The sequence below is a fragment of the Asparagus officinalis genome, chromosome 7 (assembly GCF_001876935.1).
Source record: "Asparagus officinalis chromosome 7, Aspof.V1, whole genome shotgun sequence".
Classification (NCBI taxonomy): domain Eukaryota; kingdom Viridiplantae; phylum Streptophyta; class Magnoliopsida; order Asparagales; family Asparagaceae; genus Asparagus; species Asparagus officinalis.
Window position 1 is genome coordinate 145897088 of NC_033800.1, and position 21935 is coordinate 145919022.

At 36.4% G+C, this 21935-nt stretch overlaps 1 protein-coding gene across 3 annotated transcripts; it reads left to right on the plus strand.

Moving 5' to 3' along the window:
* Window positions 7570–17241, plus strand: LOC109849357 (protein STRUBBELIG-RECEPTOR FAMILY 6-like). Of its 3 annotated transcripts, none has more exons than XM_020419180.1 (15): window positions 7570–7758; window positions 9086–9218; window positions 9289–9360; window positions 9705–9776; window positions 9850–9921; window positions 10478–10549; window positions 10631–10696; window positions 10788–10853; window positions 11345–11640; window positions 12154–12380; window positions 13133–13404; window positions 13698–13833; window positions 13914–14050; window positions 14218–14374; window positions 16911–17241. In XM_020419180.1, the coding sequence occupies exons 1-15, from the start codon at window positions 7593–7595 to the stop codon at window positions 17064–17066; spliced, it is 2100 nt and encodes a 699-aa protein (XP_020274769.1). In that variant the 5' UTR covers window positions 7570–7592; the 3' UTR covers window positions 17067–17241. The 3 variants fall into 3 exon arrangements, with proteins under 3 accessions (XP_020274769.1, XP_020274770.1, XP_020274768.1); XM_020419179.1 differs by having other exon boundaries at window positions 7573–7758; window positions 12100–12380; XM_020419181.1 differs by lacking the exon at window positions 9289–9360 and having other exon boundaries at window positions 7572–7758; window positions 12100–12380.

Genomic DNA, 21935 nt, shown 5'->3' on the forward strand with positions numbered 1-21935 from the left:
CAAACACCCAAGTAACTTTCAAAATTGCCCTAAATCCCCTAGTAACTTTTGCAGAAAACCCTAACTCTTTTGTGTAGATTACACTAAAGCCACAATAATTTTAAAATGCCTTTTCGTGTTTTTTTTTTGTTCTAATCTATGGGAGTTGTCCGCAAAACGCAGAAAACTTATTGGAAATTTTCTACAATTCCAAAAGTTATTGCGAAATTTATTGCGATTTTGAAAGTTATTGGGGGTTGACTGTAAAATTTTCTTATTTAACTCTTTTGTGTAGATTACACTAAGGGGCTGTTTGGTTGCACACTTTTTGAGAAAAATTTTCTCAAAACATCTGATAATGGCAAATTTATAATTAAAAGTTTTCTAGAGATTTCTGTAAATTGTGTTTGGTTCAACAAAAAATTTACAGAAATATTTTCTATAAAATATCAAAACCTACCAAATTTTACAAAAAGCAATTTCCTCTCAAAATGAGAGGAAATCACCAGAAATCTGACACATACCATATTTAATTAAAAACCTACCAAATCTTGTTATTTTCTATAAAGTTATGAGCTATTTTCTTGTTTTGAACCAAACAAACAAAGTACAAAAAACAAGAAAATTGGTACTTTTTGATTTCTCAAAACTTTTCCTATAATTTTTTTAAGAAATACAAGAAAATCATATTTTAGGTGGAAAACATTTCCTATAATTTCTAGAAATTGAACCAAACACCCCCTAAAGCCACAATAATTTTAAAATGCCTTTTCATGTTGGTTTTTTGGTTCTAATATATGGGAGTTGTCTACAAAATGCTGAAAACTTATTGAAAATTTTCTACAGTTCTAAATGTTATTGCGAATTTTATTGTGATTTTGAAAGTTATTGGGGGTTGACTGTAAAATTTTCTTATTTATTATTTACTGAAGGCTCCGTATCTTTTAAGAATCATCAAGTGGGGTTCAATTCCTTCGTATTGTAATGGTATAGTCCCTAAATAATTGTTCTGGTTCATACTCATTACCATCATCATTATTATAATCTTTGTTGGTATTATTATAGTAAATTGATGTAAAGAGTTTTATATCTGTATTTTCGAAGAATGATAGAGGTAACATGGCAGTTTTTCTTAGCCATTATATTCTTGCCTGTACAGTTTTTCTGACACGATCCTATTTTCTAACTTAAGAGTAACAAAACTAAACAAAAATCTCATAATCTAAAGACATTAATTCACTACAGCAATATAAAATTACAAATTTGCAGAACTGAAACTAATAATATTTTAAGAATTTAATTGCATGAGCAGACACTAGAATGTTGACGCTCATTTTGTCAGGTATCTAAATTCTGATGGTGGTTGAAGACAATAGCTAAAATAGCACGTAGTTTTCTTTGTCTCCTCTATTCCATTTCCCATCCAAGGAATAGGAGTTGGATCCATCACCCACTAAATCTACTTAAACAATCTTTGTTCCCTAATTTCCTCCTCTGAAAATAGTTTTAAAAATAGAAAATTACTTGCGGATAGACCTCTGTAGTGTCACCCAATTACAAATAGACTCATTATAGTTCTAGTTATTACGAATAGACTCATTTGTAGTATTGGCGGTGGTGCGAATGCATCCCCTTAGTGAACCTTTCCGACTCGTTAAAAAAATAACAATTGAGGGTCTATCCTCACCAATAGAACTATATATGATCTATCCGCCTCAAATCTTTTTAGCAACTTTAAGAGTAAAAAAAACAATTCATTTAAAGGATCTATTCACAAAAGTAGAACTACAGGAGATACTAAAGAGGGGCCGGTCTGTTCACAATTAACCCAAAATTAAGAGAATCTAGTTGCAGAGTCATCTGCAATTCCTAGATCACCTACAAAATAAAGCCACCATGTTCATACATCATGGGCATCATCTGGCAAGTTGAATAATACCTGAGTGGGACCATTATCTCTATGGGAACCTATCAGGCTACCACAGAGAGTTTGGTTTTGCATTATTACATTATATTGTTGGTATTTTAGGATTAACTATAGGTATGATCTTGTCCTATAATTAAGAGTAAACCAGATATGTTGGAAAACGGATTCCTAATCTATTTTGGTAACATGAGATTATTAGGATTCCTATTCTATTTTGGTAACATGAGGTTATTAATTCCTAATCTATTTTGGTAACATGAGATTATTAGGATTCCTATTCTATTTTGGTAACATGAGGTTATTAGGATTCCTAATCTATTTTGGTAATATGAGGTTATTAGGATTCCTAATCTATTTTGGTAATAGGTTATTAGGATTCCTAATTTGATTTAGTTTTGGTTTAGAATTCCTAATATGTTTATGATTTTAGGATTTCTATATATATGAAACAATTGGAAGAGAGAATTGGGAGAAGCAAATTGGGGATATTTGGAGCACAGAAAAGAGGTATTTTCTGAGCTATTTGTTTAGGGTTTTGTTTGGAGAGATTAAGCGCTTGTTGGTGAGATTAGTTTGTTCCTTCGAGTGAGTTGTAATCTCAGTTTGTACTCTTTTTCTATTAGTGAAAACCCCATCCCCTTTCTTGCCCCGTGAACATAGGCAATTTGCCGAACCACGTTAAAATTGGTGTTTTGTTTGTGCATTGATATTTAGTTCGTTTGGCTCTCTTGGATTGGCGTTTGGTTTGGTTCCTCAACACAGCTTTTGGCACAACAATTTGGTATCAGAGCTCGGGCTACAGTTGGGCTATTTGGAGGAGTAGATCGATTTGGGAAGCTCGTTTAGGGTTTCAGGTTGTGAGAAAGGTGAGATCTTTTCGGTAAAGCTTCTTTCTTTTCTCAGTTTTGGATCTATTCTTCGTTTGTTTCCGCATTGGTTGTTGGTGTATTGAGGATTATGACCGAGAAAGAGGGAGTTGAGGGTAGTTCTTCAGGTGTGAAGACTGTCCAAAGTTTGAGTATCCACTCGATGAAGATTAATGTGGAGAAGTTCAATGGTACTAACAATTTTGGACTTTGACGATGCGAAGTCTTGGATACGCTCAAAACGCAGAATTTGTAAAATACGTTGGAGTTGGATGAAAAACCGGACGACATTGATGAGAAGGTTTGGAAAAAGATGAATCGGACAGCGTGTGGTGTGATTAGGTCTTGTCTCACTCAAGATCTAAAATATGATGTGATGAATGAGACTTTTGCGAAGAAGATTTGGGAGATCCTAGAGAGCAAGTACTTGACGAAGAGCGTTGAAAACCGCTTGCATTTGAAGAGGAGGCTTTATCGCTTCCAATTGAAGAAGAGGACATCCATTAGTGATCACATGAACCACTACACGAAGCTTCTTGCAGATTTGACGAATATAGATGTCATTGTTAAAAATGAGGACAAAGCATTGCTATTGTTGAGTTCCTTACCCGACGAGGAATATGAGATGTTTGCCATTACTCTTATTAATGGAAAGACATCTCTTTCATATAGTGAGGTCACCGCTGCATTAGTGAATTACCAACTCAGGAAGGACAAGGAGACTTCTATTGAGCCGGTAGCGGGGGCATTGGTTGCAAGAGCAAATGGTCCAAACCGAGGTAGAATGTCACATTCTAGAGGAGCACATCTTGAAATTCGTAGGAATCAGTGTGCTTTTTATAAAAAAGATGGACATTGGAAAGCTGAATGCCCAAAGTTGAATGATCAAGCCGGGAAGAATAAGGAGAAAGCTGTACAAGCTTCAGAGGTGAATATTGTCAAGACTAGTGGTAACAATTCAGATTCGGATTCCTCAGGCTACTCATTATCTGCACTGTCGTCAGTTTGTGTTGCCTACTCTACAGAATGGGTGTTAGATTCGGGTGCTACATACCATATTTGTCTTAGGATGGATTGGTTCTCCAGCTTTTATGAGTTGGAAAGAGGGGGTTTCATGCTCATGGAGAATGATCACAAATGCTCTATTGGTGGTATCGGTACCGTTCGGATCAGGATGGGTGACAGGGTGATTCGGGAGTTGGTTGGAGTGAGGTTCGTTCCTCAGTTGAAGAAGAACATCATTTCACTTGGAGCTTTGGAGGCAACAGGCTATAGGGTGACCTTGGCGGATGCACGCTTGAAGGTTACATTTGGGTCCATGATTGTGATGAAGGGCGTCAGAAAGAGTAACTTATACTATTTGCTTGGGAGCACGGTGATTGATAGAGCTCTGACGACTTTATTAGATTTGGCTAGATTGTGGCGTTGTTTGGTGCTGGGGTATTTGATTGGTGATGTCATGCATAGGTTGTTGAGGAGTGCTTTGACCTGCAGATGGAAGTCCTTTGAGCACATTGGGATGAGCAAGACCGAGGTGGAGTTTGGCACTCCTATCCATCGAGCGAGGGATCTTTTAGGAGGTGTTCAGTTAGGCATTTGGGGGCCTTCCAAGGAGGCATCATTGGGAGGTAATCATTTTGTAGTTTTTACAGTTGGTGATTGTTCTAGGCATTATTAGGGCGCGACTAGTTCCCGTTGATGTAAAGTCCTAGAAGTCAACAACAATTGGAAGAAGTATATTGACAGAAAGGTAACTTGTTGTTCTAGCTTTGGTAGGGGGTCCTTTCTTGCGTTTGTGCCGAGCTCACGGCAATAGGAGATACTTCATTGGTGTGGAGACTTTGGGACGACAAGATGAGATGACAGTTTCGATGGGTCGTTCCTTTCTGGAGGAGGATCGGCGTTGGTTGTCGAGCATTGCTTCTGGAGCTTCGACATATTTGGGTCATCTTAGTCATAGGTCGCCGAGTGCTGCATTAGGAGTTATTAGATCTGGTAAAGCTGCTTCAGATTTTGGTTGGCATCGGATATTTGGCTACCCAGTATTTGGTCACATCGAGGATATGAGATTTGATCCGATTGCGCGTTTGGAATTCGGAGGCTCATTTGATTATCGTTTGGGAGCTTCTGATTTTGTTCTGAGCAGGAGGCAGGTGGAGAGTGTTGATCAGATCGTTTGGATATCGCAGCAGGTGGAGGGTGATGCTACTTCACGTTAGGTGGAACTTATTCTACATACTCCAGATCATACTGCGTCATTTATGATTCCAACTGAGGTGACACAGGTTGTGGATCATTTGATTTCGTATGCATATGATGGATTGGTTTTTGATTCGGTTGCAGCTGGTGGATATGATTTGGATACGACCATTGGTTCATCTCAGATGGAGGTGTTTGATTTTATCAGTTTGGGGCCGCTATCAGTTGCAGATCCGTTGGCGATATTGGGGAAGAGTTGCATACTTTTCTATTTGTTTGAGGACCTTTGGAGGCCGTTTGGGTGAACTACGTGAAGCCTTGATTCCTTGGGCAAGAGGATACGTAGGCAGTCAGTTTTGATGGAGCCGATTTGGTGAGTAGATACCGATATTTGGGTGAGTGTTCGCACTCCCGTTTGGGTCTCGACTTATGTGGATGGAGTCCGTTGTCATGAGTCCGTTGTCATGGCGTACTGGACGTAACAAGTGAGACATTTGGTTTGGTCGGTGTCAACTCAATTTTGGAAAAACTTCGCCGAGGTGGAGAATTGTTAGAAAACGGATTCCTAATCTATTTTGTTAACATGAGGTTATTAGGATTCCTATTCTATTATGGTAACATGAGGTTATTAGGATTCCTAATCTATTTTGGTAATAGGTTATTAGGATTCCTAATTTGATTTGGTTTTGGTTTAGAATTCCTAGTATGTTTATGATTTTAGGATTTCTATATATATGGAACAATTGGAAGAGAGAATTGGGAGAAGCAAATTGGGGATATTTGGAGCACAGAAAAGAGGTATTTTCTGAGCTATTTGTTTAGGGTTTTGTTTGGAGAGATTAAGAGCTTGTTGGTGAGATTAGTTTGTTCCTTCGAGTGAGTTGTAATATCAGTTTGTACTCTTTCTCTATTAGTGAAAACCCCATCCCCTTTCTTGCCCCGTGGACGTAGGCAATTTGCCGAACCACGTTAAAATTGGTGTTTTGTTTGTGCATTGCTATTTAGTTCGTTTGGCTCTCTTGGATTGGCGTTTGGTTTGGTTCCTCGACACAGCTTTTGGCACAACAAGATATAGGATGTCTAAATGGATTTCTCTCTCCATCATATATGTTTGTACCGTTGAACGTAGTAGAATATGAAAAATATAATCCTTCATCTTCATCATCTTTTCTTTTTTTTTTCAAAGCAAAAAATAGGGGAATGATCCCCATTCATTTTATTATTCATCAACTAAAAGATAATTATTAAAAAGAAGAATACAAGGTAGTATCGAGAAGCTTTCTAAATGAACTAATAGTTTTCAAATCTCAGAGATATGAAACTTTCTCCCTGCATGCATCCATGAGACTGAACAGAGGATCTTGACCGTCATTCACTCCAAGTATGGATACAAATAGTTAAAGAATCTTTAAGAGAACGTTTATATTTAGGAACTATAAAAGGATTTATCAATAACACGCGGCGAGTATGCAAATACTAAATAATTTCTATGTAATATGCCATCAACCAACGTGACATGTACAAATAAGAACATGATAGACAAATTCCTTTCAGATGGGGTTAGAAATACACAAAAATTTACAAAATATTAAATAAATTTTTTTGATTGATTATGCAATTAACCCTTGTTTTTATGATCAGGAAGAAAGTTTTTTGAGAAGGTTTTCACTCCTATTTGCTCCTTGAACTCTTCAATTTGTTCCTTCATACCCTCTAAATTATTTTCAGTTTCATCTTACCCCTGGGCTATTAAATTTGTCCCTTGTTACCCCCATAAACTATCACTTTTGGTACTAAATTACCATTTCCCTTACATTATTTTAGGTAATTTAAATAGATAAAATGATAGTTCACGGGGTAAGGTGGGGCTTAATGATAGTCCATGAGGTAATATGAGACTCAAAATAGTTCAGGGAGTAACAAGGAAGGAAATTAGTACTTTAGAGTGTAAGATAAAGACTAAAAACAGTTTAGAGGATATAAGTGGTCAAAATGAATAGTAATTCAGAGTGCAAGTAGGGCTTGAAAGCTTTGAAAAAAAAAATAGAGTGAATGGAACATTTAATAGGAAAGTTGTTTATTATTTTGGATAGAAGTAAAAAAAGTTCAATTCATGAAATAATACTCTTCTATTTGCTAAGCAACCAACTTTATCTTTGACCATTTGCCAGTACTGCATCTTAAAAATGCCTCACCAAACAATTATTAAAAATATTCTTCAAAAAATATATAAATATTTCCGGTTGTATTATAAATGAATTTCTTCCGCACTAACAACAAAATAACATGCCTTACGTGCGAAATCTCTCGCGAAAGATGTACATGAAAACATCACGAGTATCTCTTCTCTCATGCAATCATTCGTGGAGGAAGTCAACGACGAAGAGACAAAGTCAACAGTACTCAGTTTTCGTATCCACCATCCGATTATAATTTAACGGCCGACACTAATCCAGCTCATCAAGGAGGCGTCTTTTTCTAAAGTACACACTGATCCCGTTACCGCCCGTGACCGTAAAAATCCTTTTCCTCAACGGGTTTTACCTATCCACCCCAAAATCAATAGTATTTGCAAATTTACCCCTCCAATCTATATATTTGCTATCCCCTTGGTTGCGAGCATGATTTTTGGTTCAGTGATTAAACAAGGGGTAAATTATTTGGACTTTGGATCGGGGAGAGAGAGAGAGAGAGAGATGAGGGAGAAATTGAGCATATGGGCACTGTTAGCTTGTATTTGGGCTTTGAATTCGAGTTCTGTTAATGGCTCCACTGATCAATCTGATGGTAAAGCCTTCTCATCTTTAATTAGCAGCTTTTTTTGATTTTTTTTTTGAAATCTATTTCACATATTTTGGATTCTTTTTCTTCTCTTTTTTTATGTTAATGCGGATAAAGGGAAAGTACCCAGTTGTGGAATCTGTCTCAATTTGTAGTTGATCATCAGTTTTTGTACCTTTTTGATTCGTTTCAGTTACCCCGGCGACTTGAACTTGGATAAAAATTGGAGTTTTGTAGCAAAAACCTGATTTTTGAACTGAATCAATGAAGTTCCTCAACTCTGTGTTGAAGTTTAATGTACAAAAGCAATAATGTTGAGTGAATAGTTTCTTCAGATTCTTTGCAGCCCTTTGTATTTGAAGCTCCTTTTTTTTACTGATATGAGAAGTATATATTTTCTGTATCCACCCTAATTTTTTGATGGATGCTGATACCTTTTTGCTAGTCTTTTTTAATTCCAATATCATGTATCTATATGTTTGCTTGCTTGTTGTAAAAATCTGATATTGGACTAAAGAAGTGCTTTCTTTTGTTTTGTTTTTTAATGAACATGTATATAATATGATGTGCATCACATTAATCTTCAAATTTTTATGTGATTATCTGGTTTTTTAATGAACATGTATATAATATGATGTGCATCACATTAATCTTCAAATTTTTATGTGATTATCTGAGACTTCAGATTCTTAGCAGTTTTCTTTTAGTGCATCACATTAATCTTCAAATTTTTATGTGATTATCTGAGACTTCAGATTCTTAGCAGTTTTCTTTTATTGTCTTCTTGTTAGATTTATTATCTAACACTTCTTTTTTCCCATTGTTTTTTGATATGCTAAAAAACCCTGATGAATAGTATAGAGATGTTTTTTTTTTGCCCTGCAAGTAATGTTGGCACAACCACTTGTTAGTGAGATTCTAAATTTATATTCTGGGAGGAGTGCAGATATATTTTTGTTTATGTACAAGTTTATATTTATCAGTAAAGATTCACGGAAGTATATTCTAATGGCTTTTAAGCAGCAGTCACATGATGCTAGTGAAGCTTTTGAACTGCGCAATTTCCCTGAGATATCAACACATCTTTTGCCTAGCAGATTTTTTCTCCTGTGAATTTTCGGTGCCATGTGTTTAATACTATTGGATTAAATCTTTTCCTTTTCTTATTATTCTTCTCTTTCTTATTTTGCTACTTGTTCATGATAATGAGAATACACTGCCTTTGGTCTTCAGGGTCTCAACCCCATCTGGTCCTCTCTAAATATATCTAGATGAATTTAGTTCAAATATTTTTCCATCTTCATTTGTTCTTTTTGTATGTTCCATTACGCAGTTACCCCTCTCAATACCTTGTTCAGTAGCTTACATTCACCGGGGAAGCTAAGTGGTTGGAAACAAAATGGTGGTGATCCCTGCGGGGAGTCATGGAAAGGCATTACATGCTCAGGGTCATCAGTTACCGAGATGTGAGATTCTTCAAAACTATTTTCTTAATGAAATCGATGTATTTATTGAAGCATGTCATTTTTCTACTAGAAAATTGTCAGGTCTTGGACTTACTGGGACATTGGCCTATAACATGGACTCTATGAAATCATTAGTTGAGCTGTGAGCATTATTCTTTCTTTCTCTATGCATAATCTTGCACATAGACCCCCTGTGGTATCACTGTTTTAGACTTACTATCCATGTAGTTTCATTGTTGCAGATAGAGCCCCTTGGTTAAATCATTTCTCTTTTACCCTCAGATAGAGTCACAAATTTCACCATTGCAAGACGTGCCAAAATTTCACGAAGGATAAAAGAGCAAAAAAAATTTAACCAAGGGGGTCTATCTGAAACAATGATACTATACGGGTAGTAAGTTCAAAACAACTATACTGCAAGGTTCTATATGCAATTAACCCTTTTTTCTTTTGGGATTTGGGTTTGATATCCTGAATATGATGCAGAGACATGAGCACCAATAGCCTTGGAAACGGAGGCCAAATTCCATATAATCTTCCTCCAAACCTCAAACGGCTGTAAGTTTGATGCAAAATTCTAGATGGTTTGGTTATTTCTTTCTAATTAACTCCTGTGACATTGGTTATGCAGAAATCTTGCTTCTAATCAATTTGCTCAAGTCATTCCTTACTCAATCACTCTGATGCATGCTCTTGAATATTTGTGAGTATCATTATGAAGGGAACTTTTATTGTCATCTTTTGTACTTTTCATCTGGATATTTTTTCAGTTAAAACGAGTTGATGATGAAGGTAGGAATCTTGCTCACAATCAGCTTCAGGGAATCTTAATTGATTTGTTTGGACAACTCTTACATGATCAAATCTTGAGACAATGTGAATAAAAGCTCCTTTCTCTCTTATCCCCCGAAATTGCTTACTATTTGCAAAGCAAGGCAGAATGTGCTTTTAATGAATTAACAATCATGTAGCAATGCTTGAGAAATATATGTATGATACTAAATCCTATTTATTATGACCTAGTGTCATTGGTATTAGGACAAACAGATCGAACTCTTAATATTAGCTGTTGATTTGTCTGCACATTTGCTGCATGCATCTCACAGTAATTTCTTTTAATTTTTCATTTTAAAGGTTACAAAATATATCTTCACTTTTTGCCCTTCTAAATTTGGCTTTTGTGCTGCAGAGATCTCTCCTTCAATTCTCTAACGGGTGATCTTCCACAGACCCTTCTAAATTTGGCTTTTGTGCTGCAGAGATCTCTCCTTCAATTCTCTAACGGGTGATCTTCCACAGAACTTTAATCAACTATCAAGTTTGACTACCCTGTAAGCTTAATATTAACAATTCTTGTATTTAAACTCTACTATACCTACAGACTGTTGATTGACTATTCGGCTACCATGCAGTCATTTACAAAACAACCAGTTCACTGGTTCGATAAATGTTCTTGTAAGCCTCCCTCTTGAAGACCTGTAAGCACATGTTTTGCTCCATCTGCGATTATTTCTTTTGCAAAGGAAAAGTTTGACATCAGAATTCAGTAATTATGTACTCTTGATTCAGGAATGTCGCAAACAATCATTTCTCAGGATGGATTCCTAACCAGTTGAAAAAGATCAATAATCTTCAGTGAGTACTTAATGCACGTGACGGTAAAGCATGCAGTCCAAATTATATTTACATATTGTTTAGGGTAAATTTCACTAATCCCCTTGAACTTTAAGGCTTTTCCATAAAACTCCACTGAACTTTATACACCATAGAAAACCCTCCTGAACTTTCAAATCATACTGAACTCAGCTGAACTATTTGAAATTCTCATAAATGGAATTAACAGATAGAGGTAAAAGTCTGAACTACCCCTTTTATTTTTTTTACCTACCCTTACCCAAAAAGGATAATATAGAAGCTATATTTAGTAGACAGGGGTAAAATTGTCCAAAAGTTGTCATGTGCGCCACACGGGCAACTAAAAGTAATATTATCAAACGTGGCACTTAAACGAGACAAGTTTCAGGGGCTTTATATGACTTACAAAATTCTGGGTTGCGGGGTGGGGGGGAGGGGGTTGGTTGTTAAGTTTATCCTTATTCTTTATTGCTGACTGAACCAACTTACAGGACTGATGGCAACTCATGGAACAATGGGCCGGCACCTCCCCCTCCCCCATTTACCCCTCCACCAAGCCGCAAAGTTGATCCTGGTAGTAATTCTGGAGGCGAAGATGGTCCATCAGGAGGCAAAAAGAGTTCTGGTATAGGTGGCGGGGGCATAGCAGGTATTATTATATCTCTTTTGGTTGTCGGTGCAATAGTTGCATTCTTCCTGGTGAAGAGAAGAAAGCAGAAATCATCCATCAGAGGACATCACGAGCAAGACCAGCCTTTCACCCCTCTTGCTTCAAATGAAGCCAAAGGTAATGGTATTCCTCAAATAAATCTACATTTCCGTTGTCCAGTGATTTAGTGTTGGGGATGTATTTATATTTATCACTAGCTCCTAGAAACTGGTTTTCTTAGCCTTGTTTGGTAAAATATTTGATCTTTTAATTTGGTCGATTTTAGTGGTAGATTTTATTTAGGTTGATTTTGGCAGTGTCTTCTGTCTGTATTTATATTAACATATGATTAGATAAAGGAGTACTGAAATACATTTCATGAAGGACCCTTCAGGTAATAAACTAAACTCGGGAAGATTTTTTTTCAAGTATTGAAAAGCTACAGCGAAGAAATAGTTGATAAGTTCGAGATTTGAAATTGCATTTAGAAAATCATTCTTCATTTCAGTTAACAAAATCATGTTAAAAACTTTCCTCAACTTTTGAAAACTATAACATGGATTGATGAACTAATTTACCTATAATTGCACTTTACAGAGATGAAGTTGAACCGGACATCCTATGCAACTAACACAATGTCATTTCCACCAGCTGCTCCTGTAAACCTTAAACCACCTGCAATTGATCGGCATAAATCATTTGTAGAAGATGAGTTATCTAACAAGCCTGTTGCCAAGAAAACTAAATCAGCTCCTATAAAAGCAACTGTATATTCAGTAGCAGACCTGCAAGTGGCAACGGATAGTTTTAGCTTAGATAATCTTGTTGGTGAAGGGTCTGTTGGGCGTGTCTATAAGGCTCAATTCAATGGAGGAAAGGTATGTTTTTTTAAAGTTTTGCTTTCAATTTGAGATTCTTTCCTGTTATTATTTATAGATTTAACGCCTGATAATGGTCTTCTTTTAAAAATCTGATCTTCAGAAGCTAAAAAAGCAACATGCTAATTTATGAGATAACTATAGTGAAAATTGTGTAGCTGAAAGTTAGAAAATACAAAATTTGCCTCGTTTTACTTTTTGCTATGGCAAGTGTAATGAATTTGGTTTTGGATTTGACTGATGTGAAAACTAAAAGAATGCAATATCCCTCTCATTTGTTTATACTTCTTCTTAAGGGTTAATTGCGGATATTCCACCCTGTACTTTCGCCAAATTGAACTTACTACCTCTGTAGCTCTATTGTTGCAGATAGACCCCTGAGTGGATTTTTTATACCCTTTTCAGGGGGTTTATATGCAACAATAGATATTTGCTGAGGGGTTCCTTTTTGAATAATAGAACCCTCTAAGGAGTCTATCTGCAACAATAAAACTGTAAGGAGAGCAAGTTGAATTTGGTGATAACACAGTCTTATCTGCAGCCAACCCTTTTCTTAAGTTTGTTTTCCCCTGTGGGACTGATGTTTCAGTCTTCCCATAAAGAAGATTTATAATGTTTAGTTCCTCCATATAAAGTCCCGTCCTGTGTGGGTAATTTATATGTGGTAGTAATGTGAAAGAGGTGAATGTTGAATAATTTGTACATGGTGTGAAAGAGGTGAATATGCATTTATGCCTTGATTGTATTTGTAGGTTCTGGCTGTGAAGAAAATAAACTCTTCTGCCTTGCCCAGCAACTCCTCTGAGGACTTCATTGATCTAGTTTCAAACATTTCACTGTTGCACCATCCAAATATTACGGAACTGGTTGGCTATTGTTCTGAACATGGACAACACTTGCTGGTGTATGAGTTTCAGAAGAATGGCTCGCTGCATGATCTGCTTCACCTCTCTGATGAAGACAGCAAACTGTTGAGTTGGAACACTCGTGTCAAGATTGCACTTGGTACTGCAAGAGCACTAGAGTAAGTAAACTAGTTATTTTATTTTTTATTTTTGAATTAATTGCAGATAGAGCCCCTGTACTATCATCTAGTTGTGGATAGACCCCCTGTAATTCTATTGTTGTTGTGACTCTTTTACCCTAAGGAGGTCTATTTGTGAAAGAAAAACCATTCTTGCATATAGATCCTGCAAACTTTTTTTTAAAATGAAACCAATAATTAATGTATAAATGCTTTAATCGGTGTTTGCTCTTTTTGACCATGAGAAATGAGTCTAATTTTTTTTATGGGACTGCAAACGATGCTATCTCCAGGTATCTTCATGAAGTTTGTTCTCCATCATTTGTACATAAAAATTTCAAATCAGCCAACATTTTATTGGACATGGAGCTCAACCCTCACCTTTCAGATTCTGGTCTTGCAAGCCTCATCCCTGATGCAGAATATCAGGTAATGCTAAATCATGGTTCCATGTCATTGCTATCTACCACATCTCACTATTTTCTCTGATATTTTCTTATTGATTCCAGGCATTGGATCATAACATGGCATCTGGATATGGTGCCCCTGAGGTTGCCATGTCTGGTCAATACACGTTGAAGAGTGACATTTATAGCTTTGGTGTAGTCATGCTTGAACTGTTAACTGGGCGAAAACCTTTTGATAGGTAATTTTGGCGTTTTTACTTGCATTACCACTTTTTATTTAAACAAATGAAGGGATTTGTTATTCCCTGTTGTAACTATTATTTTTACTTGCATTACCACTTTTTATTTAAACAAATGAAGGGATTTGTTATTCCCTGTTGTAACTATTATGGGTAATTTCTAACAGCACAAGGCCATGGTCAGAGCAGTCCTTAGTTCGATGGGCAGCTCCTCAGCTCCATGACATTGATGCTTTGGATAAGATGGTTGACCCGGCTCTACAGGGGCTGTATCCTGGAAAATCTCTTTCTCGGTTTGCTGACGTGGTTGCCCTCTGTGTTCAGGTATCCCGTATTCTTGCACTTTGAGCTTTTTAGGAAATGCACAGCTTGACTGTATCAACCAGAATGTTAACTATTAAAATAAAAGATTGGAAGTATATAGGTCTTACCTCAGCTGAATGAGCATAAAAAGATACCAAGAACACTACAAATAGAGGAAAAATTAGAAGCAAGAAAATGTAAACCAAAAGTAGGAGTGTGGATGATCGGCAAACAGGTGATTAGAGGATACTCGTTACTTTAAAGATTCAGCACTGAATTCCAGCATGAAGTTTAACATTTTGAAAATTAATGCTTCACTTGAACTAGTCTGCTGTCCGTGCAAAGCACGGGTTTTTTTTTCTACAGTAATCCCTCTTTTTTAACATGCCTGATTTGAATTTTCTGGGAATGCTACAGTATCTCGCCTGCTACAGTACTATTTTGAAATGCTACAGTATACCCATGCGCTACAGTACGTTTTTATTATTTATCAGCTACAGTAATAATGCTACAGTGACTCTCTGGTTTTCCCTTTTGTATAAAGGAATAGATGACTTTTTCTTTAGGGTTAAGTTCACTAAACTACCATGAAATATGGTTGGTTTTGCACAAAAAATCTATAATTTTTTTATGACAAAGAACTACAGGGAACTTTTAAACTCTGGAAAAATACAAAGGTTGTTAACATCATTTAAGATTTGAAGATGGTTTGATTAACGTGAGATGGACATTCTACACTGTTAGATTGAAATTAATGGTTAGATTTAAACTAATAGGTTAATTAATTAAAAAATATGTGGCTTCCACATTTATTTGATTTCCCTACTAAATCTTCTCTATGATTTCTCATATCCTCCCTTTTGTCTCTTCTCTTTCTTACTAGTGTGCAGCCCGTGCGCAGCACGGTGTTTTTTTTTTGCTACAGTGTTCCCGCCGTTTTTAAACTCTCCCGGTTTGAATTTTCTGGGGTGCTACAGTAACTCGACTACTACAGTGCCATTCCCGAGCTGCTACAGTAACCGATCTGCTACAGTGGCTTTTTTAATTTCTCAGCTGCTACAGTAAATTTACTGTAGCATTTACTGTAGCATGAACAGTGACTCTTTGTTTCTCCCATTTGTATAAAAGAATAGATTTGGGTTAGGGTTAGTGGGTTCGGGTTTGAGGTTAGGGATAGGATTCGGGTTAGGGTTCGGATTAGGGTACATGTTAGGGTTAGCGGGTTCGTGTTCGAGTTAGGGTTAGGGTTAATGGGTTTGGGTTCGTGTTTGGGTTTGGGTTCGGGTTTTGGTTAGAGAAGATTTGGTATGGATCAATAAAATGTGGGGCCTACATTTCTTTAATTAATTAACCTCTTAGTTTAAAGGACAAATTTTCGAAAACATCATATTTGGACATTTAATCCCAAAAACCAACCCATTTGGCATTTATTTTGAAAAACCGATCTGGTTTCAGCCTCAGCTTTGAAACCAGGTCGGTTTTTGTGAAAAAACTTTACAAACTTCACGAGACTTTAAGCACCGTGAAGTTTAGCAGCTATTTTGATAAGCTGCTAAACTTCACGGGACTTAAAGTCTCATGAAGATTTTTTGAACTTCCAAACTTCACGGGACTTCAAATCCCGTGAAGTTTGTGAAGTTTTTTAACAAAAACCGACCTGGTTTCAACGCTGAGGCTGAAACCAGGTCGGTTTTTAAAAATAAAAGCCAAATAGGTCTGGTTTTGGGATTAAATGTCCAAATAGGACGTTTTAAAAAAAATTATCCTAGTTTAAATCTAACCATTAATTTGAATCTAACAGTGTAGAATGGACATCTCACATTAAGTAATCCATCCCCAACACACCAAGTTTGGGGTGAATCCGTCGTCGTTTGACCCTCCATCGAGCCATGTGAAAAGTTCTATTCATTCAAAACCGTTAAAATTGATACGAGTGGATGAAGGGTTAAACGACGACGGGTTCACCCCAAACTTGGTGTGTTGGGGTTTTAGAATATGTAGATCAAGTTCAACGGAGCGGATCATCCACAATGTCGCTCAATCATGTGATTTTAGAGGCGTTAAGGAGGAAATCCCCTCCTATGACAAGGATACCCATTAATCTCTCTCTCTATATATATAATCTAACAGTTCAGAATGGACATCTCACATTAAGCAAACTATCTCACCATATCGCTTCTTCACATGAACATTTACCCTATAACTGATGTCATATCGCTTCTTCACATGAACATTTACCCTATAACTGATGTTAGACATGATTGTTTACAGAAAACAAATACATGTATTAAGCAAACTATCTCGCCATATCGCTTCTTTACATGAACATTTACCCTATAACTGACGTCAGACATGATTGTTTACAGAAAACAAATACATGCTACATTTCTCGGATAGACAAAGTTTATGGTAGTTTTGTGCGAAACACCCAAGTTTGATAGCTTTGTGAAATTTACTCTTTTCTTTATATAACGTAAGCTTTTAAGCCTGTGTTCCTTCTTGTATCATTAGTTGAAACAAATTCGATTTTTTACCTCAAGCATTTTTGTTGTAACAGCCGGAGCCAGAATTTAGACCACCCATGTCCGAAGTAGTACAAGCGTTGGTTCGCTTGGTGCAGAGAGCCAACATGAGCAAGAGAATGCTCGGAAGAGAAGGCAACGACTCGGGAAAAAGGATCGATGATACTAAAACACAGGACTACATGTACTAGGACTTGGCTTGGCTTGTATTTTTCAACATATTAACCAAAAATTTGTTCCTCTTGAAATGATATCATATTAGTGCGCAGACAGAGGTAAAATACTCTTCTGTCATTACTTATGTAATGAAGTATAGTTACTTGTGAACTCATGCATTCTTCGTTAGAATTAATTCTTTTCCTGAGATGACGAGAGTGTGCAAGCCTATCTGAGAATGTGTTATAAAATTAGAATATAAAATGATAATCTTCAATTCTTACTCCGACTTCGGAGTTCTGGTGTAATGGTTAAAGGGACTTCAAGATGGTATCAAATCAGAGCATTACAGATGTTTTCATTGAATTTAAGATCTTTCTATTACATGGAATTTTGGGAACTATGCTTTTTCTATAATTGCTAAAAAGTTTTATCAAACTAAGATCTCTCTTGCCATTAGAGCTAGTACAAATTTGAAAATAAAGGATGCAGTAGAATCTTTTTGTTGACCCAAAATATTCTGTAGCATAGAAGCTGCAATAGGAAAAATTGCTAAGTGCAGAAAATAAATGAATACTGCATGGGACGAACATGCAAAAAATATGGATTGTCCTGTCATAAGGCACTATAAAAACCATTTCCTAAATTATAAATTAACTTTTATCTTTTGGAATGTTATATGCAGTCATCTTTATAACGTCGTTCAAATTTTACCAATAGCCATTTAAGCAGCTTTAGAATTTACTAACCCCTTTAGTTTTACTTTGCAGCCCCTCAGTGAACTTAATTTTAAGACTATTTTACACTAGAGAATGAGAAAATTGTTTCTTTGACAAATAGACCCTTTGAGGGGTACAAGAGCCATTTTTTTCCGATATGGGGTATATTTATAAAAATAAAGCAGAGCGTAGTAATTTCCACATAACATATCAATGGTATCTTGATGCAGCGGAAGCGTAACCGAAATGACACAATTCGTTATCATACTAGCAAGATAGCACAAACTCTAGAAAACACAAACTTCTGGATAATATAAGCCAAGATTAAAAGTCTATATAAATTCATCCCACTTATATAATGTATAAAACAATGCAAAAGTACTTAACTATCAAGTTCTAAAACAAAGAGACTTCCCAACATAAGCGATTTTCTACAAATAAATAAAAAAAACTAGGAACTAAAAGTGGCCAAAGCTCTTCAACGCATGCTTAGAAAACTTTTTTGAGCTTTTAGAAAACATATTATAATAGTGATTTTATGGAAGGGAAAAAAAAAACCCGCGTTGTTGAAGTTACATCTCGGAATCTCGCTGAAATCACCTTCTTATAACGTCTGGGCTTCGCACCAGGCCTATCCGCAATTAACCGTCTAAATATCAAACCAGAGACAACGTTCTAACCTACATCTCCACATACAAATTTGAGGGTCAATCTGAGACTCCGGTTCATTCTTCTTAAAAAGATTAAGAAGATGTTAGTCTCTAAAATCTGTAATAATTGCATATTAGATTCTCGAATATTGAAACATTGCATAGTAGTTCCTGAAATTCTAGGACCTTGCAAAATGGTCCTTCTAGTTAATACATATTAGATTTGAGAGGAATGTTCTGTCAAATATAACAGTTGGAGGCAAAGTGTCTGTTTCACCCCTCTTTTATGCCCCCAAACTCATTTTTTATTGGGTTTAAACCCAATACCCGTTAAAAAAATCAAACCAAATTATGTTCTTCTTCTCTAATATAGCTAGAAAAGAGTCCTAAGCCAAAGTTGAGCTTCACAAAAGTTTAAAACATTAGAGAGGGGTAGTTTGATGATTGTAGATGTTGGGGTTAAGAGTTAACCCAACACTGGTTAGGTTTTTTAACTGAAAAACTAACACATGGACCATTTTGCAAGACCCTATAGGATTTAAGGGAGCAATATGAAATGGTTAAAGGGACTTCAAGATGGTATCAAATCAGAGCATTACAGATGTTTTCATTGAATTTAAGATCTTTCTATTACATGGAATTTTGGGAACTATGCTTTTTCTATAATTGCTAAAAAGTTTTATCAAACTAAGATCTCTCTTGCCATTAGAGCTAGTACAAATTTGAAAATAAAGGATGCAGTAGAATCTTTTTGTTGACCCAAAATATTCTGTAGCATAGAAGCTGCAATAGGAAAAATTGCTAAGTGCAGAAAATAAATGAATACTGCATGGGACGAACATGCAAAAAATATGGATTGTCCTGTCATAAGGCACTATAAAAACCATTTCCTAAATTATAAATTAACTTTTATCTTTTGGAATGTTATATGCAGTCATCTTTATAACGTCGTTCAAATTTTACCAATAGCCATTTAAGCAGCTTTAGAATTTACTAACCCCTTTAGTTTTACTTTGCCCCTCAGTGAACTCAATTTTATGACTATTTTACACTAGAGAATGAGAAAATTGTTTCTTTGACAAATAGACCCTTTGAGGGGTACAAGAGCCATTTTTTTCCGATATGGGGTATATTTATAAAAATAAAGCAGAGCGTAGTAATTTCCACATAACATATCAATGGTATCTTGATGCAGCGGAAGCGTAACCGAAATGACACAATTCGTTATCATACTAGCAAGATAGCACAAACTCTAGAAAACACAAACTTCTGGATAATATAAGCCAAGATTAAAAGTCTATATAAATTCATCCCACTTATATAATGTATAAAACAATGCAAAAGTACTTAACTATCAAGTTCTAAAACAAAGAGACTTCCCAACATAAGCGATTTTCTACAAATAAATAAAAAAAACTAGGAACTAAAAGTGGCCAAAGCTCTTCAACGCATGCTTAGAAAACTTTTTTGAGCTTTTAGAAAAAAACTAGGAACTAAAAGTGGCCAAAGCTCTTCAACGCATGCTTAGAAAACTTTTTTGAGCTTTTAGAAAACATATTATAATAGTGATTTTATGGAGCTCTTCAACGCATGCTTAGAAAACTTTTTTGAGCTTTTAGAAAACATATTATAATAGTGATTTTATGGAAGGGAAAAAAAAAACCCGCGTTGTTGAAGTTACATCTCGGAATCTCGCTGAAATCACCTTCTTATAACGTCTGGGCTTCGCACCAGGCCTATCCGCAATTAACCGTCTAAATATCAAACCAGAGACAACGTTCTAACCTACATCTCCACATACAAATTTGAGGGTCAATCTGAGACTCCGGTTCATTCTTCTTAAAAAGATTAAGAAGATGTTAGTCTCTAAAATCTGTAATAATTGCATATTAGATTCTCGAATATTGAAACATTGCATAGTAGTTCCTGAAATTCTAGGACCTTGCAAAATGGTCCTTCTAGTTAATACATATTAGATTTGAGAGGAATGTTCTGTCAAATATAACAGTTGGAGGCAAAGTGTCTGTTTCACCCCTCTTTTATGCCCCCAAACTCATTTTTTATTGGGTTTAAACCCAATACCCGTTAAAAAAATCAAACCAAATTATGTTCTTCTTCTCTAATATAGCTAGAAAAGAGTCCTAAGCCAAAGTTGAGCTTCACAAAAGTTTAAAACATTAGAGAGGGGTAGTTTGATGATTGTAGATGTTGGGGTTAAGAGTTAACCCAACACTGGTTAGGTTTTTTAACTGAAAAACTAACACATGGACCATTTTGCAAGACCCTATAGGATTTAAGGGAGCAATATGAAATTTTTAATAGAGGAACTAATATCAGTTATTGAGGATTTAAGAGACTAATATCTAAAAAAACCCAAAAATTAATTGGTGACACCTGTCCGTTGTTGCAATGGACATCACGTCGGTCAGAAGTGACACTATAATAGTTTATCTAGGGGTGCAAGCTGGTCCGGATTTATCCGGACCGACCGTAACCGTATCCATTTGGAAAGCAGATATGGTAAGGAAAAATTGAAACCGGTCGGATATGGTTTCGGAAACGGTTACGGTTTAGATTTTTTATCCGGATACGGTTATCGGGTCGAAATTACGTATACGGTCCGGATATCCGGATATTTAAAATGGGCTATATATATAACACTGGTTTATAAATTATAACACATTGGGTTGGGTCAAACTCAAAATCCACAACCCGACCCGTTTAAAACTCAAAAAACCCTACCAATTCCCAAACCCTATCTGCTCAAAAATCTCAACTCAACCCGATCCTCCGCCTCCCCAATTCCCAAAACCCTAAGCAGCTCCGATCCTCCGCGTCGGGCTCCGCCTCCTCCTCCGCGTCGGGCTCCGCCTCCAGAGATCCACGTCGTGCACCGCCTCCGCGTCGAGCTCCGCGTCGTGCTCCGCATCGAGCTCCGCCTCCAGAGATCCGCGTCGTGCTCCGCCTCCGCGTCGTGCTCCACGTCGCGCTTCGCCTCCTCCTCCGCGTCGTTGAAAAACCCACAGTTCAAGCCCTAATTTGGTATAATTCAAAAACCCTAAGCCCTAATTTTTTTGATATCCTAATTTCTAGCATTTGTTGAGTGATTTGAAAAACCCACAGTTCAAGCATTTGTTGTAATTTGCATCATTATATTTTTTGTTTGATTAAGTTCATAAATTTCAATGAATAGGTATTAGGATCATGTCGCCTAATCCATCAGTTCAAGCTTCTAACGAAGAACCCACAGTTGAACCGGCCATTGAACCCGCAATAGAAGAGTTTTCTAATAAAACAGAGGAAAAAGTCGAGAAAAAGGGGAAAAAATTAACTTCTAATGTATGGTTAGACTTTGAGAAAATTGATAGAGTTGAAAAGAAAATTGTCGATGGGAAAGAAGTTGAAATAAAAATCAAGATAGCGAAATATAAACATTGCTTGTTTGAATGTGATGGACGTAGTTCAAGAGGGACTACACACATTAGAAATCACATTATGAAGTGCCCCAAAAAGAAGAGACCCGTAAAAAATGAAG

What these genes read in the sequence shown, in the direction of transcription:
- LOC109849357 (XM_020419179.1), top strand. Translation starts at nt 7,593, where the DNA reads ATGATTTTTGGTTCAGTGATTAAACAAGGGGTAAATTATTTGGACTTT. An exon ending in TGCTTCAAATGAAGCCAAAG is followed by an intron (nt 11,641 to 12,099) that starts GTAATGGTATTC and finishes TGCACTTTACAG; the next exon opens with AGATGAAGTTGAACCGGACA. An exon ending in CTCAATTCAATGGAGGAAAG is followed by an intron (nt 12,381 to 13,132) that starts GTATGTTTTTTT and finishes TTGTATTTGTAG; the next exon opens with GTTCTGGCTGTGAAGAAAAT.